Consider the following 14,074-nt stretch of genomic DNA (forward strand, 5'->3'; position numbering starts at 1 on the left):
TTCCACACTAGGGATACCATTGCTGGTACCCTAGTTGCGGCCAGACAGAGCGTCCGGCTCTAATAATTATTTATAACAATACTATTTACAAGAAATAAACAAGCACAAAACAAGCATTTCTGATGCACCTCAGTCTTGCCACAGTCACATTAAGTCATTAAGAGAGATAGCATTGTACTGTATAACATTCTGCAATTTCCAAGTACTCTTTAAAATATGTGACTGTTCAAAAATTACAGTCCTAATTAGTATTTAATATGGATAAGTGTGGCATGCATGATGAAGTGATCATTTCTTCATATAAATTCAATATTAACTCAATAGAAAATGACAGTACTTAATTACATTTGATTCCCAAACCTAATTTTGATCTGCTAACTAGTCTTGTATTCCTGACATTTAAATTTGTTAATATTAATAATGCATATTGAGTTCCATATTATTTTGCCAACAACATAAAAGGATGTCATTTTGATAGCTGGCCATGTGTACCAATGCATAAGTTATTTATTCCAAAATAAAGATCCCTTTAATTAACATTACAAGTTGTGTCTTTTATTAGTTGGAATATTAACACACCTGGAGTGAGACAAGTTATTTATTATGTACTCTTCAAAGTATACAAATATTTACAACTGTCATAACCATTTCAGCTTTTTTTCTTTCTTTTTTGGGGGATTTTGTATTTTTTTTTTATTTGTGGTGCAACTCTTAGATTTTATATAATAAAAATTCTCTATTATTATAATAAACATTCCCAAGTAGGACCATATTTTAGATACATTACACACATATACATAGACTTCTCATACATAAAACAAGCTATTATTATAACACTATTATATTTTTAACAATTTTTAAAAACATGAATACTTTAGTTACGTTTATATTAGGCTAGCTGTCTGATTGAGTATTAATAACAACTTGAATATATTCATTAATGTATTTATATTTATATTTATACCTTGTTTAAAAATGTACATTGATTCAAACAGTGTCATTAAAGAGAACGGCACATTTCCATACAATCAATTCAACCATGTCATTGCTTAATATAAAAAGATAATAGCCTAATAATCATGAACAACAGGATCTCCCACATACATGGATTTCAACATGTAAACCAAACGCTGGAGTAAATCACATATAAAAACACTTAAGCGCTGCCTTTACTTTTTTTTGTTCAAATGCAGCTCCCCTCATGTATTCACAACTATACTGTATATACCGTGCATTACAGTTCACACAGAAGGAGGGTTGTGAACCTAAATCATCAGTCAAATGCAGCAAATTCATAATTGTTTGTGAGCAATTTATTATGTGATCGGAAACAAACTCTCAAACATTTGGTAATATTAATTATGATGCACATTATATTGTTTGTAATACGCTATCATACACAATATATTAGTATTATGAATATAGATGTTTTATGCTTATGTTTTAAAGTGTACATAATGCATATAAACTAAATATATACTGACAATTTCATTCGCTGCTACATCAACTTCGTAATGTAAAAAAACTCGCTAAATACTTCATCAGTTTTTTACGTTTCAAGAAAAGGCACTCCTAGTCAATGAGTACTATCCAACTGCCAGATATGGTGTTTAAACATGCAGCCGTTAAATCTGTTATTTTAGTGCAAAAAAAACTAATTTGTCAAAACTATTTTTTTCGTAATTCTGTAACTTAAAAACTACCACACAGATTTTGAAGAAACTTGGACAACATAATGATCCGTCTCATGGACGCAGAGCGTATGAAATGCCGTCCCAATTCATTTTGAAACAGCCGAGAAAACATACCCCTCAAAATCGAGTTTAAACAAGGCCCTGCCACAGCTCTTACCTATAACTGCGCTATCACGCCATTATAATATAATACAATGAAACAAGTGTTTCTAAGAGAGTTCTTTCATAAATTACGTCAAGTCTGGTAGTAAAATAGAGAGGACAAATCAAACATCAATCAGTTCTGAGTTTCTTTGCTAGTTTCTGACTTGGTACATATAAAAAGCTGTATATCAATTCAGTAGGCCTCTCTGTCACAGTGCTCTAAAGTGATTGCTTTTTTCATTGAAAAATACATATGTATTCATCTTCCTGTACATCTTACTGTACATGGTGTGCTTTTTTTATTATAAACTAGTGTTTGTTATGATGAAGGCTTCAGAATCACAAATCTTAGTTATGATTGCAGCATCATTGTGGAATACATGTAACAAGAAAGTCCAGATTGAGCTACAGGGAGAGCATGTGCTGTCTGCAAACAGAAAGAAGCGCCATCTTCTGTGAGGCAGACAGATCAGCAGTGCTGTTGTAGCATGGATTGAATTTTAAATTATGTGTATCCTTAAAGCTTGAGAATAGACCTGAGCCACACATTTTATTTAGAATATATAAATGATCAGTGACAAGAATTATAACTGCATGGTAGCAATGGTAAAATAAATATTATGTCTAGTTTTTAATTAAAATGTCAGGATCTGTTTAACAGATACCTATAATCAATGTTAGTGAATAGTAATCATTCATCAACTTTCAATTTTTTAAGCACAATATTACATTTGTTCAGAAAGGTTGTACTGCCTGCTAATAACAGCTTCATAATAAGTACTTTTAATATACAAAATTGTTTTTTTGTATTGACTCACCATATTGTAGGCGGTTCAGATCCTTCCACTTCCAAGTAGTCGTATTTCTCTTCCATCTGGAAGTCTGTAAAAATGATGGAGATGGTGTCTCCTGGGTCTGCAAGTATGGTCCATGTACAGTCCGCACTATTGTAATATTCACTGGGGAAATTGGGGCTTGAAATGATCCCACTTGAACCTCTTAGGGTACCACCACATGTGTCCTCAGCTGTCAAACACAGAAAGACTTCTGTTAGGTATCTTTCTTAATAACTTGATAGTATGTAAACTTTAATAGAAGAATAACAGCTGATTCAAGTCTGATTCAATTTAGTTATTTAATGGCAAACTTGTTTGTTAATTTGGTTAAGCATCACTTATTTTTAGCCCTTTTCAATGTGGCTATAATTACTGTTTACATATTAAAACAGCTTCATCTTCATTTGTTTGAGTATGAGGAAAACATTTTAAACAGATGCAGACTGTAGATGGAATATGTTCTGTTACCTTTTATTAGACTAACGTTCATTGTGGGAAAATGTACTCAAGCATTTCATTTTCAATGGTGCACAGATGCCTTCAATACAATATGATATTTGTTGCTGTTACAGCATGTTCATTGTTATCATCTTTTCAATATGTTAGTCCAACACAAGTTTTTTTTTTTAATACATGTTCCAGCTACATTCCTCAAAGCAGTATACATAATCTGTTAAATGACTAATTAAATATACAAGCATGGAGACACACACATTAGACTATACAGTATATACATATATTAGGGCTGTCAAGCGATTAAAATAATTAATCACAATTAATCTTGCAATCACAAATTGTAATCTTAGTTAATCTTGGTATTAGTCTAGGGCTTGTAACCAGAAGGTCACCAGTTCAAATCCCACCTCTGCCACTGACTGACTCACTGCGGATGAGATGTTAAATCAGTGTCCTATTGTAAGCGACTCTGCATATAATGCACAGTTCACAGCCTACCTCTGTAAAGTGCTTTGTGATGATGGTCCACTATGAAAGGCGCTATATTATTATTATTATTATTATTATTATTATTATTATTATTATTATTATTATTAATATTATTATTATTATTTTTAAGTTCTTCTTCTTATTATCTATAAGGCCTTACATGGTCTTGGACCTTCTTATCTTCAAGATCTGTTGACCCCATATGTCCCGGGTCGTTCCATGAGATCAGAAAATGCTAATCTTCTGAAAGTCCGTAAAATTCATTTGAACTCTGTCAGAGCCAGGGCATTTAATTATAATGCCCCTCATCTTTGGAACTTGCTCTCGATTCATATCAGGAATGCTAGCACAACTGAATCTTCTATATCATGTTTGAAAATGTATTTGTTTGGGCCTGTTTATTTGTAGCTGGATTATATATTAGACAAAGGCTTTTTATATGTCTTTTGCGCCTTTGAATGCTTGCTGAAGTGCTATTTCAGTGAAATTTGTATTGTATTATTATTATTATTATTATTATTATTATTATTATTATTTTTATTATTATTATTACCACCAAGCGCGAGCAAGTCCTACCGACACAAATTAACTTGTATCTCTCGTTGAGACACACAGCAGTGGACCGGTTGGCTTGATTTTTCCCGAAGGAACAATGGCGCTTTAAACAGCGCACCCCATTCCTGAAGAAGCAGGAACCCACGGAACCAGGTAAGACTGTGTTTGGGAAACGGGGTGACGAAGAGCAGCCGCAGGCTGTGAAGGGACCTTGGGGGGGGGGGGGGGGGGGGGGGGGGAATATATGGGTAGGGTTAATCCTGACTATATGTTTTAATTGTCATCAGAGGGGACACCTTGCTAGACAATGTACAAAGAACACAGGGGTAGAAAATATGGAGTGTGATTGGGCTTGTGTACATAGGGACTGTGATGATTATACTTGTAATTATGTCACCACTGTTAATAACTTGTTCACCTCACGAATGTTGGAAGGGGATTATTTATCTACCATTAAAGTAGCCGGTAGGTAGACTTTAGCACTTTTTGACTCAATAGAATCAATTGTATTCACAGAGACATTAAAACCTTTCCGGCTAAGTTAGTGGAGGTAGAGATTGGGAGGGTAACCAGTACAATACAAGTTTGGAGTATTTCCTTGTCTGCCCTACCCAGTAGTTGTAGGTAGAGATTGCCCCAATTCTGACACCTTAATAATGTAGTGATGGCTTACTGCTTAAGGTATTAATTATGTTATTAATTATCAGTTTTACATTATGTGTAATTTTATAGTTAAGTTGTTTTTAATTGTTATGTTTAAATCGTGTGTGAATGTTTTTTTTTTATAGTCGGTTTAATGTGCTTACTAATTCAGTTGCTTTAATATGCTTTTATATTAAGTTTCTATACAGTATTGTGTAAGTTTCGAGTTCTTTCATTTCCCATCGGCAAAACCAGCTGCGTGCAGTTTTGCATAGCCTAACACGACTGAAATTCACAGATGGGTGTCTGAGCTAAACGCCAAAAGGCAGGAGATTAGCAGAGATATTGTGAGATGGGGAGGGGAACTGAAAGACAAGATGGATGCGCCCAGTAAGTGAAGCAAACAATTACTTACTCAAGTCTATTGTTTAAACAAAGCAAATGAGTAGTTGTAAAATGACTGCAAACCCCCACTCAAGTGCAAACTAACCTTGCTTATGACAAGTATGCGATGCAACATGTATATAGTGTAAATAGTGGTCTGTGTGGAATTAATTAGTAAAGGGTGTGGTACATCAGAGTCTTACGTAACTACCATTGTAGGTAAGGATACTCTGGTGGAGGTAATGGTGTCAGACTGGCGGTGAGACATTTCATTTCACAGACAGTTTAAAGTCTGCCACTAGGTGGTAGTGAAGATTTTGTGTTGTCTTAAACTTTAAAAATAAATATTGCCAGCAGCTGTTGTACAGCAAATATAGCTGTGGACATTGTAATAATTTACACCACCTCGACCATCCTGTATCACACGTTGTCCTGTGTGGGATTTTAAGCAGCTGAAATAACATCAGTCACCTACAGCACTCCAAACCACAACTAAGATGGCATCTTTAGAAGATTTAGTGAAGGCACTGGTACAAAGCACAAACGCTTTTGTACAGAGTCAAGAAGCAACTAACCGCTCATTGCTACAGGCTGCAGAGCAACAAGAGGCTAGTGAGAGGCAGTGAGAAAATTCCACTCCTGGCTTTTCAACTCGACCCCAGCGCCCAGATCCCAGATGTTCGATCTTTTACATCTGGCACGAAGGTGGCTGGACCCAGAGGTGAATGATTCAGCAAAGATCGTCGACATGATAGTGATGGATCGCTATCTGAGAGTCATGCCAGCTCATTTGAGGAAGTGGGTTGGATGGTGTGATCCAACTACCATCGATTATTATTATTTTATTATTATTTTTCTTAGCAGACGCCCTTATCCAGGGCGACTTACAATTGTTACAAGATACCACATTATTTTCACATACAATTACCCATTTATACAGTTGGGTTTTTACTGGAGCAATCTAGGTAAAGTACCTTGCTCAAGGGTACAGCAGCAGTGTCCCCTACCAGGGATTGAACCCACGACCCTCCGGTCAAGAGTCCAAAGCCCTAACCACTACTCCACACTGCTGATTAGTTTGTAACCTTGGTGGAGCGACAGTATGCTACGGAGGAGTTGGCTAAACAGCCCCTTCCATCTTACCCAGAGAGTCTTCAACACACCTCTACATCTGGGAAGCATCGCAAAAACGCCCAGACCGGGTAAAACCTGAATCTGCTAAAACCGTTGACCGATAGAGAGGCCTTTGTAGTAACTCCCAATAATAAGCCTGGTAAGTGTAGACCTCCCCAGAAAGTAACCCTAAACATAGCACAGGGTGAGGTAAACCTGGGACCTGTCTTGAGTGTTAAGCAGGTTAGTGAGGTAGAGAAATTTGTGGCTGATAATCGCAATGTCTTTTCCACTTTACCAGGTCTGATATGAGTGCTCCAACATGAGATCATCACACCTCCTGGGGTCAGGATAAAACTGTGCCCCTACAGAGTGCCGGAAGCAAAAAAGGCAGATGTTTTAAAGGAGTTGAAATCCATGTTGGACCTCAATGTTATTGAGGAGTCCTGCAGCCCCTGGACCAGTCCAATTGTCATGGTCCTGAAGCCCAACGGGCTATGGAGGTTCTTTAATGACTTTCGTCAACTGAACGAAGTGTCTAAGTTTGACACGTAGCCAATGCCTCGCGTGGACGAACTTATAGAAAAGTTGGGCAAGGGTAGGTATCTGATGACCCTTGACCTCACGAAAGGGTATTGGCAGATTCCTTTATCGCCTGAGAGTAAGGACAAGACAGCCTTTGTCACACCTTGGGGCCTATACCAGTACAAGGTAATGTCATTTGGTCTGCATGGAGTTCCGGCTACATTCCAGCGCCTCATGGATAAGGTCCTAAAGCCGCACACCGAATATGCATCAGCATATATAGATTATTATTATTATTTGTTTATTTAGCAGACGCCTTTATCCAAGGCGACTTACAGAGACTAGGGTGTGTGAACTATGCATCAGCTGCAGAGTCACTTACAACTACGTCTCACCCGAAAGACGGAGCACAAGGAGGTTAAGTGACTTGCTCAGGGTCACACAATGAGTCAGTGGCTAATGTGGGATTTGAACCGGGGATCTCCTGGTTACAAGCCCTTTCCTTTAACCACTGGACCACATAGTCAGGGTAGGTGCTGTCTTGCGGAGTCTCAGGGAAGCGTCGTTGACGGCTAACCCTGAGAAGTGTTATGTGGGGTTAACTGAAGCTAAGTATTTGGGCTATGTTGTGGGAGGAGTCCAGCAAAGTGGATGCCATCAAGAATTGGCCATGACCAGTTAACAAAAAGCAAGTGAGGGCCTTTATTGGTTTGGTGGGCTACTATAGGAGGTTTATACCCGAATTCTCCACAATAGGAGCACCACTTAGTTAAATTTAGTTAAACTTAGTTAAAAAGTCTGCGCCCAACATGGTCCAGTCAACTAAGGTTGCAGAAAAATCATTTAAGAAGTTGTCAAACACCTTGTGCAGCAAACCTGTGCTGACAGTGGCAGACTTTACAAAACCTTTTGTGGTGTAGAAGGATGCTTCTGACATAGGCATTGGAGCAGTCCTGTCACAGGTTATAGATAATGAAGAGCACCCTGTGATGTACCTCAGCAGGAAACTGCTACCGAGGGAAACCAGGTATGCAGTAGTTGAGAAGGAATCTCTGGCAATCAAGTGGGTAGTGGAGGCGCTAAAATATGACTTGATTGGTAGGGATATACAAATATAGCTGTGGACATTGTAATAATTTATACCACTCGACCATCCTATCAATATATATATATATATATATATATATATATATATATATATATATATATAAATTTGGGCTGGGATAGCCCAAATTTGAAAATGGTATCATACGTTGTCAGTTTTTGCCTAATTTCAGAAGTGAAATGCCCATTAAAATGTATTAAATGTGCTACACTGAAAACAGCTGAAATTATATAGAAAAAATATTTATTTTGTAAAGTCTTAGAGCAAGCATTGGGTTCCCTATAGCAGCAAAACCTTTTCATAACTTAATCTTTTTAACTTATTGCCTTTTCAATGGGTCAATTCTTATAATGTTTATATAAAAAAGCTTCATGAAAGCTAAGCCATTTTTAAAGTTTCAATTTATAAAATAAAAAAAATATACCATTCAAATGCTAGCTTCTCAACTAAATGAAGTGCTTTATAACAAATTAACCATACAGCTGAAAGCTTAGATTACTATAATTGCTATCTTTAAAAAATGATGCATACAATGAGGCAACAGCATATTACAAGTTATACATTGTCTGAAACCGGGGCTGCCCTCAAGAGAAGATCTTCAAAAACATGCAGGGGAAAGCTGACAGTCAGTTAAAAAAAAAAATATGAAGATAAGATTGGAAATACAAGGCTGACTTTGCCTTTGGCAATGTCCCTAGAATATTGACAAGACTGTAATGGTTCTATTCAATAAAAATGTTAAAAAAGGACCAAATCTGGCAAAAATGCATCATGTGGCTTTCATAAAGTCCAATTCTTTCAATGATTTAACCACTTCAACTCCAGATTTAAAAATGAAACCCCTTCCCAGGTACCAGATTTTGAAAATAATAATAATAATGTTTTCAAACCTGTAATTGCTACAAAATGTTAACATATGATGAATAAAACACAAATAAATGACCTAAACTGTGTTTTTCATTAAACCGTTATGCTGCTGCGTTTACATACCCATATTCAAAATAGATAAAACAAAATTATTATTTTTTTGAACAATGAAAACAAAAACGCTACTAATAATGCTAATGACAATAATGATAATTAGTAAACAGTAATTATCAAATAAAAATCAAACAACATCAAAATGTGTGCCATTATCGACTTGCTCTGTGCCATTTATTGAAATGTTCAATACAACAGAACTCAGGGTTGCCTTCGCAAACACTGCACATTTTTCTTGTGTCATTTTCATTTTCTTTGTTGCAGTCTCTGCTTCCCTTGTGTTGGAGGAATAGTCATAAATGCATGTACACAGCTACTTTGCGCAGGCATTGTGATGGATCTGGTTGTCGCATTGCCTGTACCCAGTGCTGTGTTTTGATAGTATTTCGTCACAGCACTGCCATTTCAAACCAAACAGCTTCCCGTTTGCAGCTGTCTTACCTATAAAGTAGCTGCAGGATCTTTTGTTTTTACAGTTTGTACTGTTCTTGGCTTATCGCTGAGTGATAAGTCAGCATCATTGTCACTGATATCGAAATCCTCTGAACCAACTTCACTCCTGTTGCTCATTATAGAAAGACCACGTACGTTGCCATGTTTAGCTTTCACTAAAAACTATATAAACTACAACTAAACAAGTACAACTAATAATAGTGCCCCGACTTTCATTGCAAATTTCACAGTACTAACACTGCCTTAGAGAATGAAACTTGAAACGCTTGACTGAGAAACCGATCACAGAATAGAATGGGAAACTTGACGTACAGCGAACGTCATGGTGTTGAAGTGGTTAAACAATGGTGGTATTTAGATCAATCCAATACACCCCTAAGTGAAATCCCTATGAAAAGGCTGTTAGCTACCGTCTGGCAAAAACAAACAAAAAAAAATGAATTGAGTCAAGAGAAAAACGTGTCATTGTCAGCTCTCAAATAACACAGACAACATACAAAATACATCATTGAATAACTAGCTATTATTTTACAGTGCAAGGCTACTGAACATTGCTGATACCTCAAAACACATTTTCTGTACCATATTTTATTTTATTATGGAGTGTTTGCAGCTTGGTACCAGGTGACGAGTCTTCACCTTTTAAGGACCTTTTAGGCTTTGATAAAAAAAAAAGCTGCAAGTTTCAATTTCAAGAGTAGGAACAGTTCCATGTCTGTGTGCCTGAAGCTTGTTGTGCAAAAAAAAAAAAAAAAAACACTTGAAAATGGGAAAGAGCCTAATTTATAATAACATTTTCAGCAATTTGGTAGGCTGTGAGAAGAGGCTAATTATAGGGCCACTTAATACTCCTTAATACCTGCTGAAATCAGGTCTAAAGGGAATTCAGCAAGAACAGTGTTTTAATTATCTGAACCAGTCCAACAGATGACTCTTAAGCCATATGTGACTCATCAAGCTCCACAATATGGCTATTGTGATTTCTAGTGATGATTTGACAATCTGTAGTTTTTGGCAGTAAACATGCAAAAAAAAAAAAAAAAGAAAAACACACGTTGTGGTATGTAAGTTTATTTTTGTATTTTTTTAAGGCTCTTTAAGAACTCCCTGATCATCGGTATGGATCTGTTTACCAAAAAGGTTAGCCAGCTCTGACCTAAACAATGGTAATATTTGTATCTACTGCTGTTTAGATAATTAAATTGACACCATCCTGCTAACTACAGTACCTTTCTGCATTCTGATCTCTTAATCCAAGTGATTATATCCAATCCTTCACTACTTTTGCTTACTTACTTTTGAAGACTTGAGACTTCTGATGTTTTTCTGTTGAAAGAATGTTGCAGCTATTTCTATTGTTTCTGAATGAAATACCATGGAAAATGTGTTTCAAGTAAAGGTGTCTGACATGACCCTTGGCCTGTGGTAATCACTAATTTATGATAACTAAACTGACAGGCACCCATGCTTGACATAGTGGTCAATGCGGTATTAAAAATCTATGTCTTAAATCTAGTCTTTCACAAATCATAATCGTAAAAAAGTACATACAGTAAATTGTAGATGACCATTCTATCCCACCTTGATTCTTTACTTTGACCACGGTTGCTACAGTACATTTGTGCAGTCAAGCATACTCATCTGAAGAATTACTGGCATGAACAGTCATACAAGAAGAAAAGTCACTCATCTCACTATGCTGTTCTACAAAGTTACACACAGAATAAAATAATGCTGAGGTAAAACTACTGAATATTTTATTTGTACAAGGAAAATTTTGCCCTCCAGGCAGTGTTCCACTGTCTTTTAGTATAGTATTTAATTTGCACTGGTTTTCTTTAGTTGTTCTTACCTCTACAAGAACACACAACATATACAAGCAGTGGCAGCAGAAGTCAAAGTCCACCGGTTCAATAAAAGTGAACTAAAGGAAGTAGCCATTATACTCATGGGTGTATGTGACAGAGAAAGAAACACGAACCGGAGATGTTGCCCACGGCAACCCATCATCATTTACTGTGCATTGCCAGCCATCATTGTTTGTCTCTGTTTGGTCATCAGACCCCTGGATTAAAATAAACAGAAACCATTTTCACCCATACTTTGTTTGTCTGTTGTTTCTTGTTGGATTACTGCACTACAACTGCACGTACCACTTACCACTTTGTCACACGTGGTGTCAGAAAAGGGGATGGACCGCACTACACAGTCCGCACTGCTGGCAGAGCTAGACAGCAGACAGGAGACTGCAGAGAGAAGGAGAGAGGAACGGTATACGGTGCTTATTGAGAGGGTTGGTCTGGCGATCAAGCTCGCAGCACAAACAGCACCCGTGATGATGGCCCCAAAGGCGAGGCCGCAGAAAATGACAGCGGAGGATGACCCAGAGGCTTACATGGTTGCTTTTGAGCAAGCCAGCTTGGACCCTGCCTGACCAGGCAGGCTCAGGCAGCCTACCAGGCCATGACAGACACCAATGCCACCGACTACGACCTGGTAAAGCAAGCCATCCTACGCCGGCTTAACATCATGGGGGAAACGCACAGGGTACGATTCCGGGAGTACCGAAGGTCCCCAGATACACGCCCCAGGGTGGTTGCGCAGCAGTTGTGCGACCACATGGTGCATTGGCTAAGCCCCGCCCAGAAAACAGGTCCCCAGATGGGCGAGGCCATTGCAATGAAGCAATTCTGCCATGTGGCTGGCGTTGAGACACAGGCGTGGATACGGCACCACAACCCCGACCACCCTGGAAGCAGGAGTAAAACTGGTTGAAGACTTTGAGGACTCCCTGGTCTCACCCACCACACCAGGACCAAGACCTGCCAGATCTCCAGCCCCAGTGGGCCACCTTGCCTCCCCTCCATGGAGGTCAAGGTTGGTCCCCAGCTGGGGTAGAGCTGTTGCCCCTGCCCTGTTACCATACCAGCAACGGGACAGACAAATAACCCATGTTCCCTCCTTCCCCCACTTGTTTTAGATGTAACCAACCAGGACATCAAGCCAGGTCATGCCCATCGGCAAAGGAGTGTGACGTGGCGACATGCAATTGGGCATCTGAAGTGGGTAAGCGAGGGGAAAATGGTCGGGAGGGGCCTTGTATTGTTGATGTGGTTTTAGGAAAGGTGAAAATCCACGCATTAGTGGACACTGGGTGTGGGCAGACCTTAATTAAGGCAGCTCTCTAGGGCGCTGTTTTCACCCGTACTTTGTATACAAGGGGGGCTCCTCGTTCATCTCTACATACATGGATAACTTCACAAACTACTGGTACAAAACTGACTTCTGTTTTAGCAGACTGCACAACTAGTATTTCCAGAAGGGCTTAGATATAATAAAATTGATTCCAGTATGGTTATTACCAGTAGTTGTTGATTTGGTTAAATATGTAAGAGAAATGGTACACTGTTATTTGACATGGAAATATACTTCTTTACTATTTCACCTCATGAACAGAATATAATCTTTTTTTCACATCATTTATGATATAGTCATGATAAGGAGGTCAGTAGAATCCTGGATGAAAGTGCATATGTGTAAAGACCTGTCACAGTTCTCATCTTAGGTACAGAAAACCTATGGGATTGTAGGGAGGAGGGGCCCACATTGCTGTACACATTTTGCTTTTACATTAAAGATTATGAAGAAGGGTGGGCTGCTAATATTGTTTCTTATCCATAAAGAACATCTGCACTTCTTTGTTCAGTTCTTTGCCCCAGCCATGCCCTTAAATAGTATTTGTGTAATTACTTTTGTAATCTGAAAAGTCGTGTGAATTGTATTATAATAACTAGTGAACAATTTTTTCAATGGCTCATCCAGTTGATATTTTCCACAATAGCCGTTAGGTTATTACGAGCACGCATGTGTTCATTAACACCAGCAACAGTGCGTGACCCCAGCGCAAGCTGTTAAACTGAAAGGAATTCCACAACACGCAACACGGAACTTTTGCCCTCTGGCAGAAAAAAATTGCTCACTAAAGATTATAAAAAATACTGCATTGGGTAGTGTGTGATATGAGAATTGAATGCCCACTCTTGGGGTGGGATGTTTGGATAAACCCCTTGAGCTTTGCCCTTGGGGTTTATGTAGCATCCCACCCCTCGGGTTGGCATTCAGTTCTCATATGTGAAATAATGTGATACCTTGTAACAATTGTAAGTCGCCCTGGATAAGGGCGTCTGCTAAGAAATAAATAATAATAATAATAATAATAATAATAATAATAATAATAATAATAATAATAATAATAATAATATCACACACTACCCATGCATTATTCTCTATGTATTAATGGTGGGAAACAAATGTCTTTGCTGAGCTGTCACAACAAAATTAGGTCTGTTTAATTGGTCAATTTGTTAATGCTTCTGAGATATTCAACTAAAAGCAAATTAAGTGTACCAGAGACTGCTAGCATAATAGTGTTTCAGATTACCACAACTGTAAAGGACAATATGAATGATTACACCTCCCAGCAACATTCTGCGCCAAGGCAAGGCTCACCCAAGCATATTTCTGTGCAAAGCAGAGTGAACATTAAGGATGACTGGCACCCAACTTCATACAGTACATTACCCATTTGAATACTAGGCACTGCCAGCATTGAAATAAAAGGTTAATGCTTTCTGAGCTGCAAATATCAAAGATTTGCAATTTATAGATAGAAGTATAATGCTCCATATTCTACATCC

General features: G+C 38.0%; 1 protein-coding gene across 3 annotated transcripts in view; it reads right to left on the reverse strand.

The window, feature by feature from the left end:
- csmd3b (CUB and Sushi multiple domains 3b) overlaps nucleotides 1-14,074 on the reverse strand; it is a 472,577-nt gene that overhangs the window by 276,087 nt on the left and 182,416 nt on the right. For 2 of the 3 annotated variants that reach the window (XM_059012705.1, XM_059012704.1), the window contains exon 5: nucleotides 2,657-2,864. In XM_059012705.1, the coding sequence (XP_058868688.1) occupies nucleotides 2,657-2,864 (208 nt within the window). The remainder of the gene's footprint in view (nucleotides 1-2,656; nucleotides 2,865-14,074) is intronic. The other variant, XM_059012706.1, reaches the window with a different exon arrangement.

This window comes from Acipenser ruthenus, chromosome 3, assembly GCF_902713425.1.
Source record: "Acipenser ruthenus chromosome 3, fAciRut3.2 maternal haplotype, whole genome shotgun sequence".
Classification (NCBI taxonomy): Eukaryota; Metazoa; Chordata; class Actinopteri; order Acipenseriformes; family Acipenseridae; genus Acipenser; species Acipenser ruthenus.